This window comes from Siphateles boraxobius, unplaced genomic scaffold (genome assembly GCF_051911475.1).
Source record: "Siphateles boraxobius isolate OS27281-9 unplaced genomic scaffold, OSU_SipBor_1 29, whole genome shotgun sequence".
In the NCBI taxonomy this organism is placed as follows: domain Eukaryota; kingdom Metazoa; phylum Chordata; class Actinopteri; order Cypriniformes; family Leuciscidae; genus Siphateles; species Siphateles boraxobius.
In genome coordinates, this window is record NW_027508908.1 from 268,751 (window position 1) to 294,104 (window position 25,354).

General features: G+C 42.8%; 2 protein-coding genes across 2 annotated transcripts; one reads left to right on the plus strand and one right to left on the minus strand.

Moving 5' to 3' along the window:
• Positions 1 to 1,247: 1,247 nt before the first annotated feature.
• Positions 1,248 to 10,674, minus strand: LOC143753501 (lipopolysaccharide-induced tumor necrosis factor-alpha factor homolog). Its single transcript, XM_077245876.1, has 5 exons — positions 10,591 to 10,674; positions 10,287 to 10,396; positions 3,027 to 3,110; positions 1,845 to 1,986; positions 1,248 to 1,754 (listed from the first exon to the last, which is right to left on the minus strand). The coding sequence occupies exons 2-5, from the start codon at positions 10,384 to 10,386 to the stop codon at positions 1,649 to 1,651; spliced, it is 432 nt and encodes a 143-aa protein (XP_077101991.1). The 5' UTR covers positions 10,387 to 10,396; positions 10,591 to 10,674; the 3' UTR covers positions 1,248 to 1,648.
• Positions 10,675 to 11,284: 610 nt separating this feature from the next.
• On the plus strand, positions 11,285 to 23,522 carry tekt4 (tektin 4). The gene is made up of 6 exons (XM_077245838.1): positions 11,285 to 12,265; positions 20,850 to 20,920; positions 21,199 to 21,342; positions 21,544 to 21,766; positions 22,248 to 22,402; positions 22,621 to 23,522. Exons 1-6 carry the CDS (start codon positions 11,717 to 11,719, stop codon positions 22,832 to 22,834), a joined length of 1,356 nt encoding a protein of 451 aa, XP_077101953.1. The 5' UTR covers positions 11,285 to 11,716; the 3' UTR covers positions 22,835 to 23,522.
• Positions 23,523 to 25,354: the final 1,832 nt, after the last annotated feature.

A 25,354-nucleotide genomic window follows, 5' to 3' on the forward strand; every position in this document is an offset into this window, starting at 1 on the left:
ATGCAAAAATAGTTCTGCTTATATATGTCAGCGTATGCATTTTTGCTCAGTCTCAGACTGTCAAAATTCATATTCTCTTAAATGCTATGCAATACAAACCCATTTTTTGTGTTGAATTCAGAAGAGAGTTTATGAATAATGTATCATGTATAATGCAAAGACAACATTTTTGTTGTGTGAATATTTTAATCAAACGGCTGCAACCATTTTTCTATAGAGTATAATAAATCTTTTTGTAAGTGAAGTACAATAATAGAGCACAGATTGAGCAACCATTGAGATGTTCCTCCAGGCAGTGAGGACAGGTAATGTTGCTGGTTAGAAGCTAGTATGCCATCTAATGTCTAAGCAAGGAAGCTTTCCAGTTTTCTCAACATTATAAAACATTACATCTCTGTTGATTCTCAGTGACTTGTTTGGCTCATGTCCAAAAGAGGCCTACATGACATTTCTCTAAAGAGTTGTGCCTGTGTGTAATATCATTGTGCCTGCTGCAATCATGGTATGGCAGCAATGTTCCTTGATTATTACGCAGGAATGAGAGTATAGTTCCTAGCCACATCGGCCTAGAAAATCGTAACTTTTCATTCTCCGTTGGTCTTAGTGCACGATGTAACTACAGAGGCGTCGGGGTTTAAATAGGAAAAATATCGAAAGTCTTTGGTCATTTTTTTGAGAGAGATGCTAACAGTCTAATCAGATTCAATTATCTATGCTAAGCTATGCTAAAAGTGCTTGTGCCAGTCCCGGATATCGGCTGAATGAATTCGAAAAATGGTAAAACTCAACAAAGTGGAGAGTTCCTTTAAACAGAAGCCGCTGTTGTGATTGACCATGTAATACATTATCACTGAAAATAAACAAATATCATCACTGAGACACTTAGACATAAACACGCATATACAAACTAGGGCTGGGCGATATATCGCATCACATTGTTATGCGCATCTCGTCAGTAAAGCCAATGTAGTAAAAGCCAGTAAAGCCATAGTCATGCGATGTATCGCCCAGCCCTAATACAAACCTCAACAATGGTGACAATCATCAAAATATTCAGAAACTGATCAACTCTGAACGTCATCTTCAGTTAATTTCATCTCAGGTTGTGGCTGGAAGTTAGTTGTAGTTCTTGTTTCTGCTTGTCTCTCAGGTGTTTTTCACTAATGCTTAATCACTCAATTAATCACCTGATTATCTCATCGACAGCAACTAAAACACTCTTTAACACTTTGTAGACTGGGACAATATGTACTGAGCAGTTTTTATTAAACTCAATGTTTGGATATGTTTCAGTTGTTGTGGGGAAGTACCTGGAGCTTCAGGTGGGTGTTTAAAACAAGTGATTTTTCACTGCAAATAGAACTAAAATAGAACTTATTTTATTCATGCACATATATATACACATATTATAAAAACATTAATTTGCCAATACAGGTCCAATGGGAAGTTTGCAACTTCCCTCCAGAGAAAGTGTAATTCAATTATTAAATATTTCTGTCATAACTTTTGATCTACACATCTGTGAGATTGTAATTAATAATTAATAATGTATAATTGTAATTAATAATGCATCTGTTCTACAGGATTTCACAATGTTAAACTACCATATGAAGCATACAAATGACACAGCTTCGATCACTCATTGTCATTACATTCGTTTGTAAATGTGAATGATGTTTTTGCAGTTTGGACAGGTGTGTTTCACATCCTTGCACGAGTCCACACAGAAGGGAATGCAACAACATAACCAGCACCTGAAAAACACAACAGACAATCTCTAAATCAGCAGTCTGTAAATTCAAGCAGGGTAAACGCTCTAAAGCTTGTACAGTTAGCATACTCACACAAAGAGCGCAAGAACTCCGCAGATTAACCAGGTGAGCAACCCATTTAAATATTCGATTTCCGTGAGGACCTCCGTCATGCAGTGAGGGCAGATAACACGGCCCGGGACATCAGTGAGACTCATAACCGCCGCCTGCGTAACTGCACATGTACAAATGCATCTATGACATGCGGAACAAATAGAAAATATTGCATACAGTATATATATATATATATATATATATATATATATAGTCCAGATAAATGGAGTTATTGTCTAAAGAAGAGCCTATAGGTAAATAACTAGAAGAATAATAAAGTACCGTAAATTTTTGTTACCAATGTTGAAAACAGTTGTGCAATTTGTGGACAATTTGATAAACAGAAAGTTCTAAAGACTAACATTTATTTGGAATATAAATCTTTTGTAACATTACAAATGTATTTACTGTGACTTTCGATCAATTTAATGCATCCCTGCTAAATATAATCCATTTCTTTAAATAAAAAAAATTCTAACTGACTTTTTTTTAAATTAATTGAACATGTACAAGGTAGGTTTTTAGACAATATCAGCATAAATTTAATTTTTTAGAGTAAATCCATTTAAGTAACTTGGAATTATTATCAATGATTTTCTTTTTGGTTACATAAGTATATACACATCACAATTACACATGTCCTTTGTGCTGTGATGTCTAATTAGTGGAATTAATGATTAGCAATTAAAGATAGTACACAGCAATTAAAAATAAATATTATAAACAGCTCTAGTATTTCACTGCTGAAAAAACTTGGTTGAAACATCATTAGAACAAAATAAGGATTTATGCCAATATTGTTTATCCAGGGCGTTCACAAACCTTTAAAAAGCACTGTAATGTAATAAGTACAAGAGTACAATTCAGTTTCAATAGCACTCAGGTAAAGTACAAACTCTTCAAAATAATTATTAAGTACTTCACACCCCTAATCACTTGATGACAAAATATGCAAAGTTCAGGGAATAAAGTAGAATTAAGTAAATGCCATCTTTCTGATTCAGAGGAAATCTTCCGTGAAAATGCAGAGGTTTGCAGGCATTATCAGTTCCCTACAAATGTATATGGTTTATCCTCGTCATGCTACTACATTCTAGTGTTTACCACTCATGAAATGAATAAAACATGAGAAACGATGGGTCTTGGGTTCTGAACACTCACTGACAGGAACCATCATGGGCTGGACGGTGGTGGGTGGAGCCCCGAACCCATATGGGGGTGGTTGGTAAGGTGCAGCGTGTGGACCTGTAAAAGGGTCAAAACACAAGTTAGAAACACTGAAACCCACTGCATTGGAGATTTATAGGATGTGAGATCATCCGCTTTATTTAAAACCCAGACAGCAACATAGTGTCAGCACAGATCAGGCCCACATCCGATACGTGTGGATTCCATGTGTACCAGATGTTGGCCGGATCTGGACCAACATCTCAAATGATCCAATTAAACAAGTGACCAAATCAAAGAAAACACTAGCCACGTTAACATGCACCCAAATAATCTGTTAGTAATTGGATTGATAGCTCAATCAGAATGAAAAGCCTTCATGAAAACACCTCAATCGACTCAACTGAGCTCGATCTGACTGAAAATGTGATTAAAAAGGGGTAGACCTGAAATAATCAGATTAAGAGGAATAACAATAAGCATGTAAACACCAGGGGCCTCATGTATCAATCTTGCGTACGCACAAAAACTTTGCTTACGCCAGCTTTCACGCTCACGCTCGGATGTGCTAACAGTGAAATTAACGTGAGAATGTGCGTTCCTCCACACCAATTTCATGTCTGGCGTACGTACATTTCTCATAGTTTTTGTCCGCTGGCGACTCTTACAGGCAATGAAGTTAAGTTGCAAACATTACACAACGATTTGTTCAAACAAGTCTATCGCACTACCACCTGTGGGAAGCATTGCTATTAATTTGCAATTTATAAAATAATTTACATATATTGTCACACGAGCCTTATGGGAATATTCTATCAACTATGCAATTAAGTAAGAACATATAAAAGCATATGCAAATTGATACAACCCTTAGTCTATGGCAATGGCAGCTTTGGTCTTATTAGAGGACATTGCTAATGGCAGAATCCGAAGAGAATGAGTTTTTAGGGACCACAATGATTTTCTGGCCCGGGATGATGACTGGCTTATCAGCCGTTTCAGATTTCCAAGGGCTATCCTCTTGGAGCTCTGTGCTGAGTTGGGTCCGAATCTAGAGAGAGAGACAGCGAGGAGCCACGCAATACCCGTTCCCTTGCAGGTGCTGACAACACTTGCTTTCCTGGCAACTGCTTCTTTCCAAAGGGAACTGGCAGACCGCTCAGGAATAAGCCAGTCGTCTTTGAGCTGCGCAATGCCAGCGGTATGGGTCGGGATCATCCGCATGTCTACCAGGTATAAGGTTCCCATATGATGCAGTTGACCAGCCAAACATTAAAACGCAATTTGCAGCGATAGCCGGTTTTCCTAATGTAATCGGAGCGATCGACTGCACACACATTGCTATAAAGGCGCCATCTGAAGAAGAATTTGCATATGTGAATCGGAAACATTTCCATTCAATAAATGTGCAGATAATATCGGTTACCTTCGTGGCAGTCCTGTAGTAAATCCGAGTCTCCCACAGCAGCAGATACTACTCCAGAGAGTAAAGTGTCACCCATAATTGAGGCAACTCTCTGCTCAAAGGGTGTACGTTCATCGACCCCTTTACCATTGCCTGTTCTGCCCACACTTTGTCGGTGCGCAGCAGTTCTCCATTTAACATCCACCTTTATATCAGACCATTTCTTTTTAAGGTCATTTACAGTGCGACTTTCAGATCCCACGCATTGACGGCATCAGCCAAACTCTCCCACTCATATTTTTTCCTTTTGTTATTAATTCCGGAGGACAAAGTTCCAAATATTTTTTTCTCGTTTCTACCTCCGATAGTAGCACCTCCGATTCACTTTCTGTAAAGTTGCGCTTCTTGCCGCTTGCTTTAGCCATTTTCTTACTCCTTTCTTTTGCCAAAGTTGACTCATTACCATATTTAAATGTATTTAATTAAGGGAGGAGACTGGGTGGGGCGTTGTGCTCGTGCATGTGCGCTCATTGTTACGTTAATTGGGATGTACAAAGAGAATATGCGTGGGATCCTTTGTACGCAGAGATTCATACATCTGTTTTTTTGTGTGCGTACGCACATTTACAGCTTTGTCCGTACGCAATGTTTTAGTATGAATTCAACGCAAGTCTTTGTACATGAGGCCCCTGAATATGAGTATCTTCTCGATCAGATTTTAAAAATACCTTGTGCTGTGATGTTTAAATATTTACTGAAGCCCTTTTATAACAGAAATGTCAATCGTATCGCAGTTTAGGATAAACAGAACTTTCACAATTTGAAATCGGATTGGATTCCTTCGGATTGACAAAAATGAGTGCATGTAAAATACCTAGTGTATTTTCAATTAAAAGCCCAGGCTTGTGCTTCCTCTAGCATCACTTAACAACCAAACTCTTCTGGTTTTAGTTGTCACGTATGGCATCTGAAAGGAATTTTGGCCCTTATTTTTTAAAATACGCAAACCACTTAAAGAGCGGTTGAAGGTTAGTCCCACTTAAAACATTACTTGGGTTTTAATTGTTCAGTTGTTGATTTATTTGATTCTAGGATCAATAACATGCTATATTATCCAATCTTGGTTGGACACGCATTTCTTGTAAAAAACGAAATCCAATGTGCTGTGAGAGTAGAATGGACAGGTCCTGAAACCCAGTGTTTCTGTTTTTGGAGAACATAGCAATTATCTTTCTTCTAATAATTTTTTTTTTACAGGCTTTCACAGTCAGAGATGTTTCCACCCAATACAACTGTATCCTTCCATTAGTAATCTAATCTACCAGGCCATTACTTAATAGAGGTCAACATCTTGTAAAAGTTTAATACATGTTTGAGGTCTTCTGTAATCATGAAGAACAAACTAAATCACCACATCCTTTAACACACATCTGACGTCACTGATTGGACCTTGCACAGTGCATGACTTCCTGATAACCCATACATAAAACGAGCTTAATAATGGCGCATTTGCTTCAACAAAAACACTGAAAAAAAATTGGTGTAGGATTTAGTTTGAAATAAAAAAAATTCTTTTTAAAAAAAAAAAATCTTTGGTTTACTTACAGCTTTGAATTTTTATTTTATTTTATTTGTCACAAGTTTTTGGATCTTTTTCAATCTATTATTAATACTTGGCTAGCTGCATTAGTTAACAATAACAAACCATTATAAATTCTTCTAAAGCATTTATTGATCTTAGCTATTGTTCAAATCAACACTTACTAATACATTATTAAAATAAAAAGGTGTTTAATGTTTAACACCTTAAACATTAAGGTTATTTATTATTTAATTATTTTAATATTATTAAAATGGACCTGATCTAACATGAACCAACAAACAGTTCTATGTTTATTAAAGCTACAATATGTAAGAATTTTTTAATAAAATATGTTCCTGATATATTTCCTGCAGTTGTGTACTTAAAATATCCCAAAAGTTCGCAAAGATTTTTAATTTCGGAGAAATTTCAATATTAAATAATGGCTCATCCATGTTCACTTGTCGCCTGTCAATGACGTAATATCCATGTTATCCCAGGTTTCAGCTCACTGCCATAGTAACCATGGCGACAGACGTGGACAACAGCGTTAAGTCTAGCGGCACGCTCACGCTGTTGTTTTTTCGTTCAAACATTATGGATCATGGCAAGCAAGCAGACTTTGGGACAAAAGGAGAACTAAAACGAGGATCAATTTCAGAGTGGTGTTTTCGAGATGCCGAGAGCTCCACATCCACGACTAACTTCGACTTGACAGAGACGCCACTATTGCATGTACTTTATTAGACAGGTGAGCAAATGTACATAAAACGTCTCAGGTTACGACTGTAACCTATGTTCCCTGAGAACAGGGAACGAGACAATACGTCATCGACGCTATGGGGAACTCCACAGGCGTGACAGGTGTCTGAAATCAAGTATCAACTCACAGCAATCATGTTGACCGGCGACAGCCCGTGCTTCATCAGAGCACGCAACCTGGATGTATAAAAAGGGCGCCTTGAGACCGTGACAACATCCTATCGTCTGAAGGGACTGTTACAGGCAGGCCCCGAGGTATGGCAGGGAGACGTATTGTCTCGTTCCCTGTTCTCAGGGAACATAGGTTACAGTCGTAACCTGAGACGTTCCCTTTCGAAGGGAACTCAACAATACGTCATCGACGCTATGGGGAACGAAATACCAACTCCGCCATGCTGAGGGGAGTGCATGCCCAAGGGCAGTGACAACCGTCAGAACCAGTAATTCAAAGAACACTGAAACCACTCACCCTAAGGTCACATTGGGCTGTCAGTGACAGCACTCCCTACCGGCCATAGCCCAAGCTAATGAGCCGAGAAACTGCCAGAACATATCTGGAAATCCGGAAAATCCGGAAATATCTGGGCCAGCTCAAAGGCTTAGGACCACAACTTCCTAATAGAAGGGGTCACTTCTAGGGAGTGTGGCTAAGGGACCCAAGGGACCCCAGCCAGTCACTATTCAGGAGATCATGCCTCCTGAAATGCCACCAGGCTGGCCTGGTGATCTATACTAAGATGCACCGACTGGCCATTGCCTGTCTGTCCGAGACAGAGCCTCCGGAAATTGCCTTAGATAAGGCATCCGAAAAACCGAAGGCCTGCGAAGCTGGCAGAAACCATTCAGTTCCGGATCACAGAGACGGGATTCCCCGGAGAGTGTGACTCAACCTCAAGAAATGACGGAAGAGGTCCACTCAATCCATGGGCCTACCCAGTGTTCGTTCTGAACAGTGAGAAAGTAAGAGGGATCAAAACCAGGAAGGTCTTCTGAAGCCTAAGACCTGATGACCCCCTATGTGGGGAGCTCCAGTACATGAGGGCTCATATCAGGAAGGCCGGTGAGGCCTGAAACCTGACGACCACAGCATGTGGAAGTACATACTCAGGAAGGCCGGGTGAGGCCTGTAACCTGGTCCAGGGAGGTTAACGTTTGGTCTGAGAACGTTTGCTCTGGATCACCTCCCTGAGATCGTGCCTCCCGCGGGAGTTACGCCTCCTGCGCGCCCTGCTCCCTCTGCTACGAGGAGGGGGCGCGCGGGAAGCGACACTGGCCTTCTGGGTCTGTCTGTGATCCTCAGACCACGACGGACCAGGCCCTCCCGCCTGCCTGGGCTGGGCCGAGGACCTCCGCGGTATGCAGCTCGTAAACGCTGCAGAGCGCGCCCTCGCCTCCCTGAACTTATCGACCACCGTGTCGACGGAAGGTCCGAAAAGCTCGGAAGGCGAAACCGGCGAATCGAGGAGAAAGGTTTTTTCTTTCTCCCCGATGTCAGCCTGGTTGAGCCACAGATGCCTCTCCGTGGCCACCATAGCCGCCATCGAAAGACCGATGGAGGCAGCAGACTGTTTGGTGGCCCGGAGAGACAAATCCGTGGCAGCTCTGCGACCGCGTCAGGGGACAGACCGGCCCCCTGATCGAGGTCCCGCAGCAGGTCGGCCTGGTAGGCCTGAAGGACCGCGAGGGTGTGTAGAACCGCTCCTGCCTGACCTGCTGCTGTGTACGCTCTGCCATTTAAGCGTGATGTAGTCTTAAGCGGCTTGGATGGCAGGGACTGAGCTCCTAGTGACGAAGACCGACCAGAGGCGAGATAGTTGGCCAACGTCTCGTCCACTGGTGGCATCGACACATACCCGTGCTCCGCGGCCCCATCCACAGCAGCGAAATTATTCCGCCTATGCAGATGGAGACGCGCAGAGAACGGGTTCTTCCATGCCTTCTCGATCTCAGAGTGGAGATCAGGAAGGAATGGAAGGCTTGTCCGGGCTGGTGGCTTATGGGAAGGGAGGAACCGATCGTCCAGAATACCACGAGCAGGTTCCTCCCGGACGCGCCTCCACTGTAGCTGCAATCTGTTGGTGGCGCGCCCCATAACATCCACCAACTCAGCGTACACTGGGCAGGAGGGCTGAGATGATTCAGTCTCAACCAGACTGACATCATCAGCAGCCAACTCCTGCCCGGCCCGAAGAGAACCAGTTACAGATCCATCAGAAAGAGAAAGAACCTCTTCAACATCGACCTGTAACTCACCCTCGTCAGCTGGCAGATCATCCGCGAGGTTAACACCCCTCTCCAGACGATCTGCCAGCTCCATCTGAAAGCCCCACGAGCTCACGCGCCGCTGAGCCTCAGCCCGAGCGGGACCAACACCGCGGGGTTCAGATGCCGTGCCCACTTCCCTCGAGAAGTGGGACAGACGAGAACGGAGCGTTTTCAGAGAAAAGCGTTCACAGTTTGCGCAGGAAGCTCCCTCGAGAACTTCCCGCGCGTGCTAGTCTCCCAGGCAGAAAACGCACAGATCGTGTGAATCCTCCGGTGTCAAATATCTGGGACACGGGTCGGCACACTTGCGGAAAGTATTTCTCCCCTTCTGTGCACGCTTCATTTTTGTTGACTACTCAAAAACAGACAAACAGTCCCTGAAGACGAAAAGGATGTTGTCACGGTCTCAAGGCGCCCTTTTTATACATCCAGGTTGCGTGCTCTGATGAAGCACGGGCTGTCGCCGGTCAACATGATTGCTGTGAGTTGATACTTGATTTCAGACACCTGTCACGCCTGAGGCATTCCCCATAGCGTCGATGACGTATTGTTGAGTTCCCTTTGAAAGGGAAGTAATCAATGTTAGATAGTTCAACATGAAATGTTAGAATATTATCAGTATGTTATTCTAATGTTGATCTAGCTTACTGCTAGTCTTATACAGACAAACTAACACATAGAATAACATTATAACTTTCAACACACTCAAATGCAGTTTAGTGTGATAGTGTAGACCAAGTGAAGCAGCGCTGCGTTACCTCACAAGTTTCATTCGTTTAATAAACTGAAATTTGTGAGTATTAATTTAGCACTTGCGGGTAGTTCGGTAGAATGAAATGTCCTTATTCCTTTATATCCGCGGGACTCATATGTGGCGCTGATATCTGTCTCTCATTAGCAATTACGCCCTGCTTCATACCTCATTCATCTTAAAAACATCATTACAACATAAACATTATAAGATCCTTAAGTATGACGACAAGTTCCATAATTCCGCTTATTGGTCATCAACCTACGCCTTTGCTATTGTAAAAGGTTAGCAACCCCTAGCGGTGAAAAAAATGACATATTGTACCTTTAACTAATGTTAAAAAAGATGAATAAGTACTGTAAAAATGTATTGCACATTGTTTGTTAGTTGTATTAACCAAAATAGCTAATGAAACCTTATTGTAAAGCGTTATATTTGGTTCTGGTCTGTAATCCTCTTGTTTGCTCTTGTTAGTGAAGATGATCTGACCTGTTTGAGGAGGGTAGGGTGCCTGCGGTCCAGGGTAGTTTACGCATGCCTGGGTCGGCTGAGGACCGGAATAAGGAGGGGGGATGTATTCCTTCTCCATTATCAAAGACCTGGGAATGAAAGTACATGAAGATGTGGAATTGCAAACATTTCTGTATCTTTGTAACATCTAATCTTGTTCTACTAATTTCCCTATATCTATAGTAAAAAACACACCCTATGCAAAGCTGAATAGCATCCCTTTATGCACTAGACATTTAACAAAACCATAATTCTTAGTTGATGTAAAAATGTACGCTCGTACCTGTATGTGGTGTGAAACCGTGCGGTTGTGTTGCTTCCTCTTTTAGAGAATGTACAGCTGAAAATGGATGACTATGAGTGAGAGAGCGAGAGGGTGTGGTTCATGACAGCAGACTACAGTCATAAATAAAATGACAGAAAAGATAACAGTGTAGGCAGGGCTATCTTTGGCCGACTAAATTATGGTCATTATGTTCAACTACCCATTTTCTGAGACAATAAAGGGGGAGAGAAACCAACATTATAAGTCTTCCTAAATTATTTTTCTACTTGTTTGCACATGCTGTTAAGCAAATGTTGGCAAAAATGAAAAAAATATTTACATTTGATGCGTCTAAAACTTTTTAACTTCTCTTTTATTATGTAAATTTTATGGATTAAAATTTAGAGTTCCTTGCTTCCAATTCTTTTGGGTGATGTGCACATTTTAAATGAATCATTATATTTTACTCTGTCAGTTTGTACTCATTGCTCATTAAACTTTAATGTGATTGGCCATAGTGGAAGGAAGTTTCCATTAGCTCACTGAGACAAATATGTGCTTTTGTAATCTGTTTATATTCATATCACCTCAGATTGAGTCCAGCATTTCCTGGAATTAGTCAGTCATTAACCTTAGAGAGAGGGGAAGCTTATAAACAATTTACAAATTTAAAACGGGCTAATCTAGAAACAATGTTGAAAAAAAGAAACGTGTGTGTGTGTGTGTGTGTGTGTGAGAGAGAGAGAGAGAGAGAGAGAGAGAGAGAGAGAGAGAGAGTGTGTGTTTGTGTGAGAGAGAGAGAGATTGAGTGTGCGTGTGTGTGTGAGAGTGAGTGAGTGAGTGAGAGAGAGAGAGAGAGAGAGTGTGTGTGTATGTGTGTGTGTGTGTGTGTGTGTGAGTGAGTGTGTGTGAGAGAGAGAGAGAGAGAGAGAGAGAGAGAGAGAGAGAGAGAGAGAGAGAGAGAGTGTGTGTGTGTGTGTGTGTGTGTCTGTGTGTGTCAGAAAAACGCGTCCATAGAAACCGGCGGTATCCAGGCTACGGAATGCAAACATTCGGCGACTTCGACCGCTACAGGAACAGATATCTTTAACAACGATTTAAAATACAGGCTAGAAGCTAAATACTTTTTTAATTCACACCAATTATGATGTCATCCCAAGTTTTAGTGTCGCGACCCCATTTTGACATGCGGGTAGTGGCACAGAATGGCTCACAGCCGCCGGTCACAAACCCGGAGACCACCGTTAAGGAAAACGTTTACGCGGGTACATCCGCCGGTCTGGCCACCGCGGGGTACCGGAGCGCCAAATACACCCCCGAAGAGTGGTTCACCAATAACTCTGCTCTCTTAAACCGGGCCGCCGTGGACCGGAACCGCGCGGAGAATATTTGCCACGAGTCCAAAGCGCTGAAAGCGGAGACCGACGCCGGGACTTTACGCACACAGACCGAGGGCACCAAACACCTGGGCGAGCGGCTGCAGGACATCCACCGCTGGAGATCCGAGTTGGCGCAGTTTATCGAGCGGCTGAACGCAGAAACACACCTGCTGATTGGCTCCAGGAGGCGGCTGGAAAAAGCGCTGGACGCCACGGAGATCCCCTTCGCCATCGCCACTGATAACCTCACCTGCCGAGAGAGACGCTTTGGTCCAGATCTGGTGGAGGACCAGGTGCAAGAGGAACTTCTAAAGGTATGAAAAACATAAAAATGATCGATTTTTTTTTTTGTCTACTCGTATGGAAATTTGTCTTTGGCTCCCTTCAAAGTGGAAATTATGTAATATGATCTATTTTTGTCTTTTCTTTGTTCAAGAGAATAATAATAATACATAAAACAATAAATATACTAGTAGCCTAGTTCCCATGGCAGCGAACAAGTTTTGGGTTCTCTGAACGTTCCGGGAGGGGAACGTTTCCAAAACATACTGTAACGTTTGTATTTGGTTAGCTAGGGAAGTTTTCATTACGGAAATAGAAGAGTTTTTATTGTTTAATCAATAGAAATAATCTGAGCAAACCGTTAAATGGAGGATTAAAAGATTGATTTTATCCATTATATGTAAGATTTCGTCATTTGTAACATTCAGAGGTGGACAAAGTACACACCTTCCTTACTTGAGTGAAAGTACAGATACTGGTCAAATATTACTCCGTTACAAGTAAAAGTTGTAAAAACCTATTTTTACTTTAGTAAAAGGACAGAAGTACTCAAGGACCTTGACAGAAATGTAGTGGAGTAAAAAGTATGATATTTGTCTTTCAAATGTAGTGAAGTTAAAGTAAAAAGTTTCCAGAAAAAATATACTCAAGTAAAGTACAGACTCAAAAGGTGTACTTAAGTACAGTACTCAAGTAAATGTACTGTTGTTACTGTCCATCAACACTGTACCACAGTAAAATAATTTACGTTAAGTGCCAAATAATAATTTAAAATAAATAAATAAATTATATTCAGACATATATTAATAACAATGTTACTAACTATAGGATAATGTTACATTTATTTCTTACCACTGAATTATTGGGTCGACGTGCTTCTCTCTCTCTTAATATAATCGCTTAATATTTTTAGCTATACAATTGGATTTATCTGAAAATTATAAGTGTTTTGACTGATCAAATATAGGTTTTAATAAATGCAAAATATACACGAAAAACGACACATTTCAGCATAATATTATAAAAAATAAAACCTAAAGATAACCTGCATGGAAGGTTTTGGGAAGGGCTAGGTTGCTAAAAAGAACGTCTCGGTTACGTATGTAACCCTCGTTCCCTGAAGGAGGGAACGGAGACATAGTCGACGTGTCGATTGATTGGGATCACGCTTGAAGCCTGTCATCTTCGAGTACTATTAAAACAAGCCAATGCAGATTGGCGTGCGAGATCTGCATCTCACACTCCGCCCCGCGGTGCGGGTATAAATACGGAAGTGGATGCCAGTTGTTTTTCGCTGAGGAGCCGGGCGCAGCCCGGAGTCAGCTTGGTCCAGCAATAGTGCCGACGGGACTATGTCTCTGTTCCCTCATTAAAACGCCACTAGAGCTGCCACCTTCCAGCACCTAGACAAAAGAGTTCTGACCTCCCGCATTATTTGAGGCGGATATGGGACAGGGCTTAGGCCAGGGAAGTCACTGCTGTTCCACAAAACCACTGGGAAAGCGTTCTCTTTCGTTGGAAAGGAATAAGCTGCGGAAGCCACATCCTGCCCGAAGGGAGGTAACATGTGGAGAATACACATATGGACTGGGCGGAGACCGGGCAGTACAACATATGGAATGACACTGGGGTGGCTCCATTCTATGATGGGGGTAGACTCAACCGGACAGTGACGGCAGAGCAGGCTCTGCTGAGTGAAGACACGGGCTCGCCGCAGGGAGCCGTACCGTGAAGGAATATACACATGGGATCGCCGTAGGGATCACAACATATGGACCCAGACTAACACAGGTTTCACCAGCGCATACGAGTGATAGGCCTGGCTTCGGACATCCCCCCACGTCCTTTGCTGAAGGGTATGGAGGAACTCGACAGGGTTCGGCTAGTAAGGGGAACTCACTGGAGCAAGAATGGGCACGTATCCAGACCATAGGAGGGAAATGGCGCAGCAGGCCGAACAGCCTTCCCTTCTTCTGGTCTCCGAACAGACAAGAGCTGGTCTAAGGTCCAGGCTTTGCATTCTGGGAACGTATAACTGCAATGAAGCGGACGGACAGAGAAAAGCCAGGGCTGGGTCTGCCTCCTCTGGGGCAGCGCTTGCAGGCTCACCTCCTGGTCCCGTAGGAGAGGTAGGAACCTTGGTCACATATCCAGGCCGGGGTCTGCATATCTTGAGAGTTAGCCGGCCCGAATTCCAGGCACGATTCGTTGACCGAAAATGCGTGCAAGTCCTTACCCTCTAGGTACAGACCAAGCAAGCAGGAGAACTGTTTCTCTAAAAACAGGATTTTTAACTGCCTGCCCTGAGGGTTCAAGGGAGGTATCTGCAGTGCAGTAGCACCAGAGATAAGTCCCAAGAGGGTAAAGAGGAGGCGCAAGGCAGATTCAGTCTTCTTGCTTCTCTCAGGGACCTGACGATCAAGACGTGCTTCCCTTGTATCCACTTTTGGAATGTATCCAAATACATTTGGAGGGTGGAGAGACAGCCTTACTCCAACCCATCTTGCAGGAAGACAGCACTTAAGTGATCGAACACCTTCGGGATCTCCTCATGGAGAGAAGACTCACTCAACGAACAGGTTCCACTTCTAAGGGTAGCATGCCTTACTTTGAGAGGGTGCTCACACCGAAGTGATGGTCTCTACGGCAAATTCATTTTCCAGTAGTAACCCGAACCTCCGCGTCCCTTTCTTTTTACAGAACCCAACATGGATTTCTCCAGTCTGAATGGGAGTGCCCTAGCCCCAACCCTGAGACGTGCTCAGAGGAAGGAGTCAGGGAGGCTGATGAGAGGAGAGGTCTGGTTAGCAAAACCTGCTCCCTTTTCTCCTGACTTTAGCACAGTTATGTGCAAGAAGGCTCACTGGGGAACGCATTTCTGCGGGGGGCCCGGGGCCAGCTGTGACCAGAGTTTTTTCTGTGTCAAGTTTTTTTAAACTGCGATATGCGCACACAACTCACGATCATTGCTCAACACCTAGGTGTGAAAAGTATCAGTAATTTATTAGGAGCATCTCTGCTCAACACCTAGGTGTGATAAGTATCACTAATTTATTAGGAGCAAAACTGCTCAACACCTAGGTGTGATAACTATCACCAATTTATTAGGAGCATATCTCACTGAACTTGGGGCCTGTCCCAATACCTCCCCTTACCCTAGATTTCTGCCCTAACCCTTGTTTTTGCGCGTTCTCGTGTAGGGGTAGGGTGTCCCAATACTCTAAAGAGCAAGGGGGAGTGCTATTCTCCCCTTAAAATCAACCCTCAAAACATAGTGCGGTCCGATGCAGGCTTAAAACGAAGTGGAAGATGAAATTACCCAGGATACCTTGCGGACTCAGCAAGCTAAATGTTTTTAAACAAGATGGCGGACACCGCTGGAAAGGAAGAATTGAAGTATATTTTCAAAAATAAGCATGTTAAAATTTCTAAATATATTGGAATATGTTAGTTTGATGCACATCCAATGGACTGTTAAGTTTTGAACACTAATGTTAGAAAATATTTCACAAAGCTATCTATCCGACGATGTTCATGATTTCTGCCGAGTGCTTCGAGAGAGTCTGCCCATCAAATATACATCTGATCTGGTTCATCTAATTTTATTTTCGATTTTGGATTCCGAGGATTATAAAAAGAAGATGTGAGGTAAAACTATTAAAAACTAGCCGCGTTCATCTAACGTTAGTGCTTCATCTTTTTCTTCACAGCATGCTGAGAAATGACAGCGCGCTGTGAAGAAAAAAGATGAAGCTCTCCCTAACGTTAAACCCAAACTGCACTGAGCACAATCAGTGATTGTTGTAAAATTGCTAATTCTAAATTGCGGGAGGTGTTTGACTGTAAAAAGTGCTATTATAAGCACAATGATCTGCGAACGTTGATCCTGTTCCCATGGCGGCAAGCGCTCGGAAACGGACTGCAACTAGACAAGCGAACTATATTTTGGGTTTCATGTGCGCGTCTAAACGATTAAATACAGACAAAAATATGGCGAATGCGTCTTCTATGTTCCACATGTCTCTGTTGATTCATCAGACGTAGATAAACGAACACAGGCCACACAACAGCTGGAACCGGCATTTTCTGAATGAAAATAGAATTAGACACGTTGACGCTGCGCGTGACGTAGTGAGGTTTGCTGCGCGTGACGTAGTGAGGTTTACCACGCTAATTTGCATATAGTGGTGTCCCATTTCATAGGGAAAGATCTTCAACTCCACTTCCCTTGTTGAGGGGACTTTAATTTCGAGGGCACTCAAAACCAAGTGGAAATTTTAAGGGGGGAGAAATGGGACAGGGCCTTGGTGGAAGCCATCTGAGACAAGAGAGAAAAACACAACTGGAGGAGGGACGACTCCAGAGGGGCAACATATTTAACTGTGCAGTTCCAAAGTGGTCCCAAACAGCTAGACCGCCTGGGGGATGGAATCTCCACTCTCTGCCTCTGGGCCAGAGGCTGTCGTGAGGCTCATCAGCGGTATGATTGAGGAATAAGTGGACTAAAGCGATCTTAGAAGCTTCTGACTCCGAGGAGGAGGTGGCGGGTGAGTTGTGTCATGCGAGGGGAATGTAGCTCAACGGTCGCCATGTTGTCTTTTCAGACCAGTATGTGCTCGCTGAGCAGCGGTGTCTCAAAGCGAGGAAAACTGCAAACGACTCGAGGCAACGGGTGCCAATGCAGTCGGAGGGCGCCCAGACCTCCGTAACTACATGCCCTTTGTACATTGCGACACAAGAGGGGGCTGAGGGGTGCGAGGCTTTTACAGGGTTGCACACCGCCAGTCTGGCCCTCTTGGAACCCAGGAACAGAGGAATTTGCTCTTTCTTTTGAATCGGGTACCGCTGGACTCTGGGAAGCCAGAGGTGGAACAGTAACCATCTGAAGAGCTCGTTCCCCGATTCCTGGGTGGCCTGTGCCATGGCCTTACGCTTGCCACCTAGATTGGCAGCGCCTGACACAGGCTGGGCGGTCTGCCTGCGGCTGGCTCCACGCTGAGGCCTGAGTGCTCCGCAGCAGCAGCAGGCCGCCAGGGCAGGATGTGCTGGATGGCCTCCGTCTGCGCTTGGGCGGCAGAGAACTGTTTGGGACAGTTCTCCACCGCTTCGCCGAACAGCCCAACCTGGGAAACTGGGGAGTCCAGGAACCGAACCTTGTCCGCATCCGCCATATCAACCATGCTGAGCCAATGATGGCGCTCCTGGACCACTAAAGTGGACATCGTCAGACCGATCGCGCATGCCACAATGCTCGTGCCCCGGAGGGCGAGGTAGGCTGCAGTGCGGAGCTCACCTATGAGCGCACGGTCTGGACTACCCTCGTGTCCCAGTGCCCTGACCTAATAGACCTGTAGCAACACCATGGCATGCAAAGAGGAGGCGGCTTACCCACAGGCTTTGTAAGCTCTGCCCGTTGGAACGGAAGAGAACTCACATGCCTTAGGGGGGAGACGAGATCCTCCGTCCAAAAGGCAGCGGCCGCCGGACACAGGTGCACCGAATTCGGGCAGACGTCGTAACCCACACCGCTCCTCCGTCAAGAATAGTGAGAAGGGGAGGAGCTACTCAGGCCGTTTCTGGCAGAGAAAGGTGCCGTCCACGACCTGGTAAGTCCTCCATGCACTTTGGTAAGGAAAGACACTGGAGCGGCGAGCTGAGGACCAGCGCGGCCCGCTCCGAGACACCAATCATCCAACCGAGACTGTTCGGGACACGGTGGAGGATTCCACTCAAGCCCGACAGCCTCGGTGGCCGTTTCAGCATAGCTGACATTTCTGGATCTGGCTCGGGCAATGTTACACTCCCAGGGGGAGATATCGCAGCCGAGTCATCATTTCCAGAGGTCAGCTCACCCTCCGATGCTGCAATCGGCATCCTGTCTTCTGGAGGGGCCCCGAATGAACCAGATGGTTGGTCCATTACAGAGGGACCAGCATGCTCAACGGGGGCTCCACCGGATGCGGAGTGATAGAGGAGTGAGGGGGATTGGTTACCAGGCGGGGAAGCCTCATTATGATTCTCTGATCACCCATCCCACAAGGCGCCGTAGCAGGGTGTGGTAATTGGGACTCCACTTCACGCATGAAAGCGAGTCTCGATCTCAACACCGCGATAGTCATGTTCTCGCAATGAGAACATGAACTATCCACTAAAGCTGCTTCAGCATGCTGAACATAGAAATATATATATTTTTTATATACACATAAATAAATATAAAAATAAATATATACTTCAAACACGTGATGCAACCATTGTGTCACAGGGGGACAGGGAATGACCGCATCCAGAAACGCACGGGTGGAATGCATAGTTCGAATTACAGGGGGTACTGGGGGGTACTATACCCCCCAATGAAGACCCAGTACCTCCCAAAGGGACATAAACATCAGTTTTGGGGGGGTCAGATAATTTTTCTGATATTGTGAAAAAATATAATTAGAGTTACAATAGGCTACAAGTCAACTCCTATTTTCACTGTAGGAACATTTTAATGTAAAGCGATTTCAGACACCCCTATTGTGGACCATACCATTTTTAACCACCGTGGCTAGAAGCGACGGAGATAGAGGACGGTTTGCTGCTGACGTGCATGGATAAATGTAAGTTGCTAGCTGACGTCTAGCTTGTTGATTTTACAACCTTCATTTATTAACGTGTTTTGTTCTTTCATAGCTCATGTCACGTCTTCATACATTGAATTACCGGCTACTTAACTGCTTCTTACCCACTGAGGCTAGTTAAGTGGACCTTAGTTACCAAGGTTAGTTAGCAAGGTTAGTTACCAAGGTTAGTTAGCAAGGTTAGGTAGCAAGATAATTCTCAATTTAAATCAAGCTTTACATTGTGGTGAGGTAAAATCAGGGGCGGATCTACAAACAACATTGTTAGTGTATTAGAGGCGTGGGCGTGATCGAACTGTGTTTGTGTGTGTGTGTGAGGGAGAGAGAGGCGCGGGCGCGATCGAACTGTGTGTGTGTGTGTCGTATGACTAAATCTGTTCATATTTCCTCAAAATTCACTAGAAGACATCATTTGAGGGGTCTTATTTTTAAAAAAAATCTCCTGGGGTGCAAACCCCCAAGAATTGCTTTTTCACAAAGTACAATTTAAGTATAGACTACACAGACTGTTGATCGTGATTACACAGAGAAAGGGTCCACAATTCACAAATGAAGACCCACACCATCCAAAAACACAGCTACATCTCTGATTTGACTCCCACTCCGTGTAATGTAGTGTAGAGAACAAAACACATTCAATGAAAACCGTAGCATTTTAAATTATGAATAATGTCCATGGCCCCCCTCCTGAAACCTCATGCCACCCCTTTGCCACCCCAGGTGGTAGTATGGTTTTTCATAGTATGCTCCTTAATCACAAATAAAGATTGTGTTGATTTGACACTGACTACCATCGACTACAATGGAAAATTGGTTTCTGTTTATACAGTATATGAGAGGGTTGGGTCTTATCTCCAGGTCTTATGAAATCTAAAAATAAACCAAATCAATATTTCATGAAATAGGCAATAGGCTTCTTGAAAAGGTATTACTTTTACTAGTAATTAGAATGGTATTTCAGTGCACTTAACTTCTAACTTTTGGGAGTTGATCAAAACTGTTCTCTTTTGGATATATAATAACAATGAGATATTCTGTAGCTTACTGATTATCAGTTTGTCGCATGTTTAGACCTTGTATGTGTGTTGCACAACACATGTTGCACTTGGCGATCGCGGTGGGGATTGATATGGTAGTGGACCATGATGGTCATAGAAGAAGTGAAGGGGCAGTACCCCCCAATTATGGTGGGGTAATTCGCACTCTGGTGGAATGTATCTTGAAAAAGACGCAAACACACCCGTGTTGCTCTTTCAGGAAATGAAAAATTCTCACCAGTGCCGGAGCACACAGAGCAACACTGACATGGATGGTGCAGCCTGTACCAGTGAAGCACTCACTTTCTTCACCCTCAATCGGCCATCAGACAAACAAACACAAACACAGAACTGCGATGCTGTTAAAACCGCAGTTGTGAGCTCACAAGGCTTGTGACCACCGCTGCACTCGCGCTGTAGAACCACCAGCACCGGTAGACTTCCTGAAGAAGCACCGACACACTCGCTCGTTGTAATATAACAACACTCTTCAAAGACATGGACATGAAGACCTATCGGCTCCGAAGCGAAAGACAACTGGTGCGTGCATACATTTCCGTATTTATACCCGTGCCGCAGGGCGGAGTGTGAGATACAGATCTCGCATGCAAATCTGTATTGGCTCGTTTTAACAGTACTCGAAGATGACAGGCTCCCTAAGCCTGTCTACGTCGAACGTGAGCGACTGAAAGGGAAACCTATACAGAGAACGTTCGACTGTTCTTATTTGGTTCCCAAAAAATTTACCAAATAGGAACTTTAGGGGAATGTTCTGTGTTTGCTGGGTTGTAGAACCCTTTTCATTAATAAAAAAAAAAAACAATAATTTATTTTATAACAACGGTTTATTTATTTATATTATTATTATTAGTAGTAGCTACTTACTAAGGAAGATGCACAAACAAGACAAATATGTGAACAACAGATCCTAAAACAGTTCATTGAATGATTTCCAACAGGAGGTGGAGCTGATCAGAAGCATCCAGGCCCTGCTGAAAAAAACTCTGGATCAAACTCTCAACCAGATCAGGCCAGTTATCCAAATTACGAATCTCTCGTTAATATATTCTATCATCAGGAATTGAACATTTTGTAATCATTTACTTTCTTTGAGACTACAGCACATAACTGAGATGGATTTGATTCAGATTGCAGATTACACTTTAAAAAATGCTGGGTTGTTTTATCCCAATTTTGGGTCAAATATGGACCAAACGGCAGGGTTTGCCATATTTGACCCAAAATTGGGTTGAAACAACCCAACATTTTTTATGAGTGTAAAGTCATAAAACTGTTTGTGTGTGCCAGGCTGAACAGGGAGGTGACACAGACTCTTGAGTTCGACTGGTCTGATAAACAGCAGGCCTACACCTTGGATGACCAGTGTGGACGTTATAACAACAGAAGCATGGACACACAACAGCATCCCAGCTCAGCAATGCTGCAGGATCAGTGCGTGCCAAAACTCACAAACACAAACAGTATTTTCATTTCACACACACCTTGCACAATACATTTCAACATATCAAAGGTGCTGTTTAGCTTAACCAGATCATTATGAACAGTTTTTGGCTGTATTGGATTCTTGATAATGCATAATGATGGGTTCTTGACAGCATCAGTGACGGCACTCTCCGGTGTGTTTCTCTGTAGGGTGTGTGATGAGGAGGTGTGGCGTAAGTTTACTGTGGATAACCTGCGGCTGGCAGAGAGAGAGGAGACGGCGAGCCAGGCCCTGAGAAGGCTGTCTGAGCGGGTGTTAGAGGAGACGACTGAGGACCTGCGGGCGCAGTGTGTTACTGTAGATCAAGCATTTATCCAGCGCTGCATGGAACTGAGCCAGTCCAAAACACAGCTGGAGTTGCACCGGGGACAGGCAATACACACCTACAGTATATAAAGCAAAAGCCTATACATGTATACATATGATCACATACACTGTAAAAAAAAACTAAAACCCGGCAGCTGTGGTTGCCAGAACTTTACAGTAAAAAACTTAAGAGGCATTTTAAGTTTCAATGGAACGCATATTTCAAAGAATAACTGGCTGTAGAGTTTTTCAGAGAAACAAGTATGTGAACAGCTCGTTCCCTAAATATCTGCTAATATTTTATGGTATTTTTATCCTTTAGTACAGCCAAAAAATTACATACAGTACCTAATACTCAAACAATACAATACACATTTATTTAACAGCATAAGATGTAACATAAAACCTTAAACTACAAAACTGATAAGAAAATAATTTTTAGATAATTTTTTACAGTGTATGATAGAGCCTATATAATCTTCACATTTCATACTTTATCCAAATAAACATGAAATGACTATGGTTGTTTACGGTGTGCGTGTAATAGATTCTGGATCAGATCGGGGCTCAGGAGAAGAATATATCATACTTGCAGCAAGCGGTGCATGATAAAGAAGCTCCACTCAGAGTGGCTCAATCCAGGCTGCATTACCGGACCTTCAGACCCAACATTGAGTTGTGCCGAGACCAGCCACAACTCAGGTACATGAACTCACTAGCACAAACAAACACACACTCATTTACTCACTCACTCATACTCACACACTCATTTACACACTCATTCACTCACTCACTTACCCTCTCAATCACTCGCTCACTCACACACTCACTCACTCACTCACTTACTCACACACTCACTCTCTCTCACTCACGCTCACTCTCTCACACATGAACCGATCTAATGCGTGTGTGTTTTGTAGTCTGTTAGGTGAGGCATCAAAGCTCGGCAGTACAGTATCAGCCCTACAGCAGCAGCTGTATGAGGCACGCAAATCTTTGTCTGACCTGGAGGAGAGTCGACTGGCCCTGGAGAAAGACATCGCTTGCAAAACAAACTCCCTCCTCATCGACAGAGAGAAGTGTATGACGCACCGCACACGCTACCCTACTGTCACAGTGCTGTCTGGATACTGACACACTCAAATAACATTCCCTCCTAGCAGTAACTGCAAGCACTCTGAGTTCATTTAAAGTTTGTCTTTTCTGTTTTTACTCAATATAGTGAAGTTTCAGCTATATAAAGTATTTAAATGCAGTGTAAAGTTTAATTGTGTATTAAGAAATATCATTGCTTTAGTGGACTCGATTAAAATAAGTTCAGAGTACTCATAACTATTGTTTTTATAAACTTAATTGAATTGAGGCAATCGGTTTCCTCAAATGAAATGAGTTAGCCTAACTTGTTGGGTTTTACAGTCCGGGTCTGTTAGACTGTTACTTCCAGTGGCCTGCAGTGTGTGTGTGTGTGTGTCCTTTTTCTATGCAATGATTATATATCCTCTGGTTTAAAGAAAATGCTTTTAAAGATTTTTTTTTTTCAAAAGCAATCATTCTACTTTTAATAATAGATTATTGTAGTTATTAAATTCTTATTGTGTCTCTTTTATTTGTCATTTATATTTGTTCCTACATATTATAAATAAATTAAGAGTGATAAATCATAAGTTTTTAGGCCTACACAAATTTACATTTAAAGGGATAGTCGGTCCAAAAATTACAAATCTGTGCTTATTTCTTCTGCAGAACACAAAAGAAAAGATTTTGAAGAACGTTTCAATGAAAGTTGAAATTAACCATACAATAAAAGTCAGCGAGGTCAAAATAACATTGGAAACGACTGACTTTTATTGAACTGTGAGTGTTTTTTTTAGCACACTATACCTTTAAGATTTGTTAAGGGAAATCAAACATACATGACATAGGAACACTATTATAATTGTATTATTTTCTTTGTTAAATCAGGATTTGAAAGTTATTCCAATAAAATAATCCTGAAATATATATATAAAATAACTGGACCCTTTTCACATTTCTGGGGTTCTAGGAAGCAGATGTTGTCATAGTTGGCTAAACTTCTACAGTGGTGAACAGGAGATGGCAGCAAATATAATTTTTGTATTCCCATTTTCTCTCATATATCAAAAGAAAAAAAAAACCATGTCAGCGTTTCTTAGACTTTCCAAAAGAGGGAAACAAATATTGAGAGATTGATTACAGCAGTCAGAAGAGAGAAAGTTGTGAAATTTGCCATCACTCCCTCAGCCGTTGTATTAGAAACACCCTCACAGCAGCATTCATTTGTGTTTTGTAATTTATTGCCAAGATAATGTAACACAAAGTATAGTGTTATAAATGTATATAAAATATTTTAAAAATGAAAATACAAAAAACTAGATTTGCAATGTTGATAACTGTTAAAACAGGCATTTGTGGACAGACAATTGGTATCAGTATGGTAGGACTAGTTTCAATTTACAGACTGTCAAATACAGACAAAACTGGAACGTACTTTATAATCTGATTATATGGCTCATGCAATTTACAAGAGTCAAATATTTAAATCAGTCCGTTTACAAAGTATTGTTTAAGTAAAGTGAGTGCTTTTAAAAATTATGTTGTTGTTTATGTCTCAAGTGCATAAGAACTGGAATTTCAACACTGCATCTTAGATTGACGCTATAGGGAACGCCTTCAATATGACCAGTGTCTGAAGCATGTGTGAAAACACGTCAAATGTTATTGGCCGACGGTAATCCATGAGGTCATTAGCAGAGCGCTTAGTATAGCATAGTATAAGAGGGCGCCTGTAATGCATGTCATCAGCTTTTTTTGTTTTCAGGAACAGTTTGTTTGTAAAATAGCACGTGGTGATTATATATATAACCAGATTTTGATTTGGTGTGGGGGCGTGAAACAGGAAGTCGCTCGCGGCAGACTCGACCCATTAGCCCTCCCCATGAGCCTTCCATTTCTTCCTGAACTCCATGCAGAGGTAAAGTCGTCGTTGAAGAAATAATATTCAGCTCACATTTATCCATTTCCAACATTCAAATTATGTGAATGTGGAGGGGTTGCAGGAGCGAGGATTTGTGAGGATTGCCCTTTTGAAGAGACGCTTGCCAGCTATCTCTCAAAGAGTGAATAATCCTCTCTGAAGGCTTCAGGCATGTCATCTAAGCATCTTTGCTCCCCTTTGATTCTTAGGATAGATGCAGGGTGAACTGAGTATTGTAGGGAATTATACATGTATATCCCCTATACTTAGTTTGCTTTCATCCCAAACTTGATTGCTATTTCACTTTTTTCATTTTAAATATTGTGTAATGATGCTGTTGGTGCATGAACAGTATCTGCAAAGTTCCTGCGCTGAAAGTTTAACGTAAGCAGAGATATCGTCTTTGAAAAATCAGGAAGTTTAATGCATACAAAAACGACTCGAAATGGGACTACAACGATACTTCCCGGGTTTTATACGTAACTAACCCATAATCAACCCTCCCTCCGGAATATTAAAAAAAGGGGGCATGGCCATATTTCTGCGGCTTTGTCGAAGAGGAAGAGTTATAGTGGAGAGCAGTAGCCATGCCGTTGAAAGACGGAAGACAGCTTACAGAATCTCCAAGAATTCAATGTCGGATTCAACAACAAACTGTT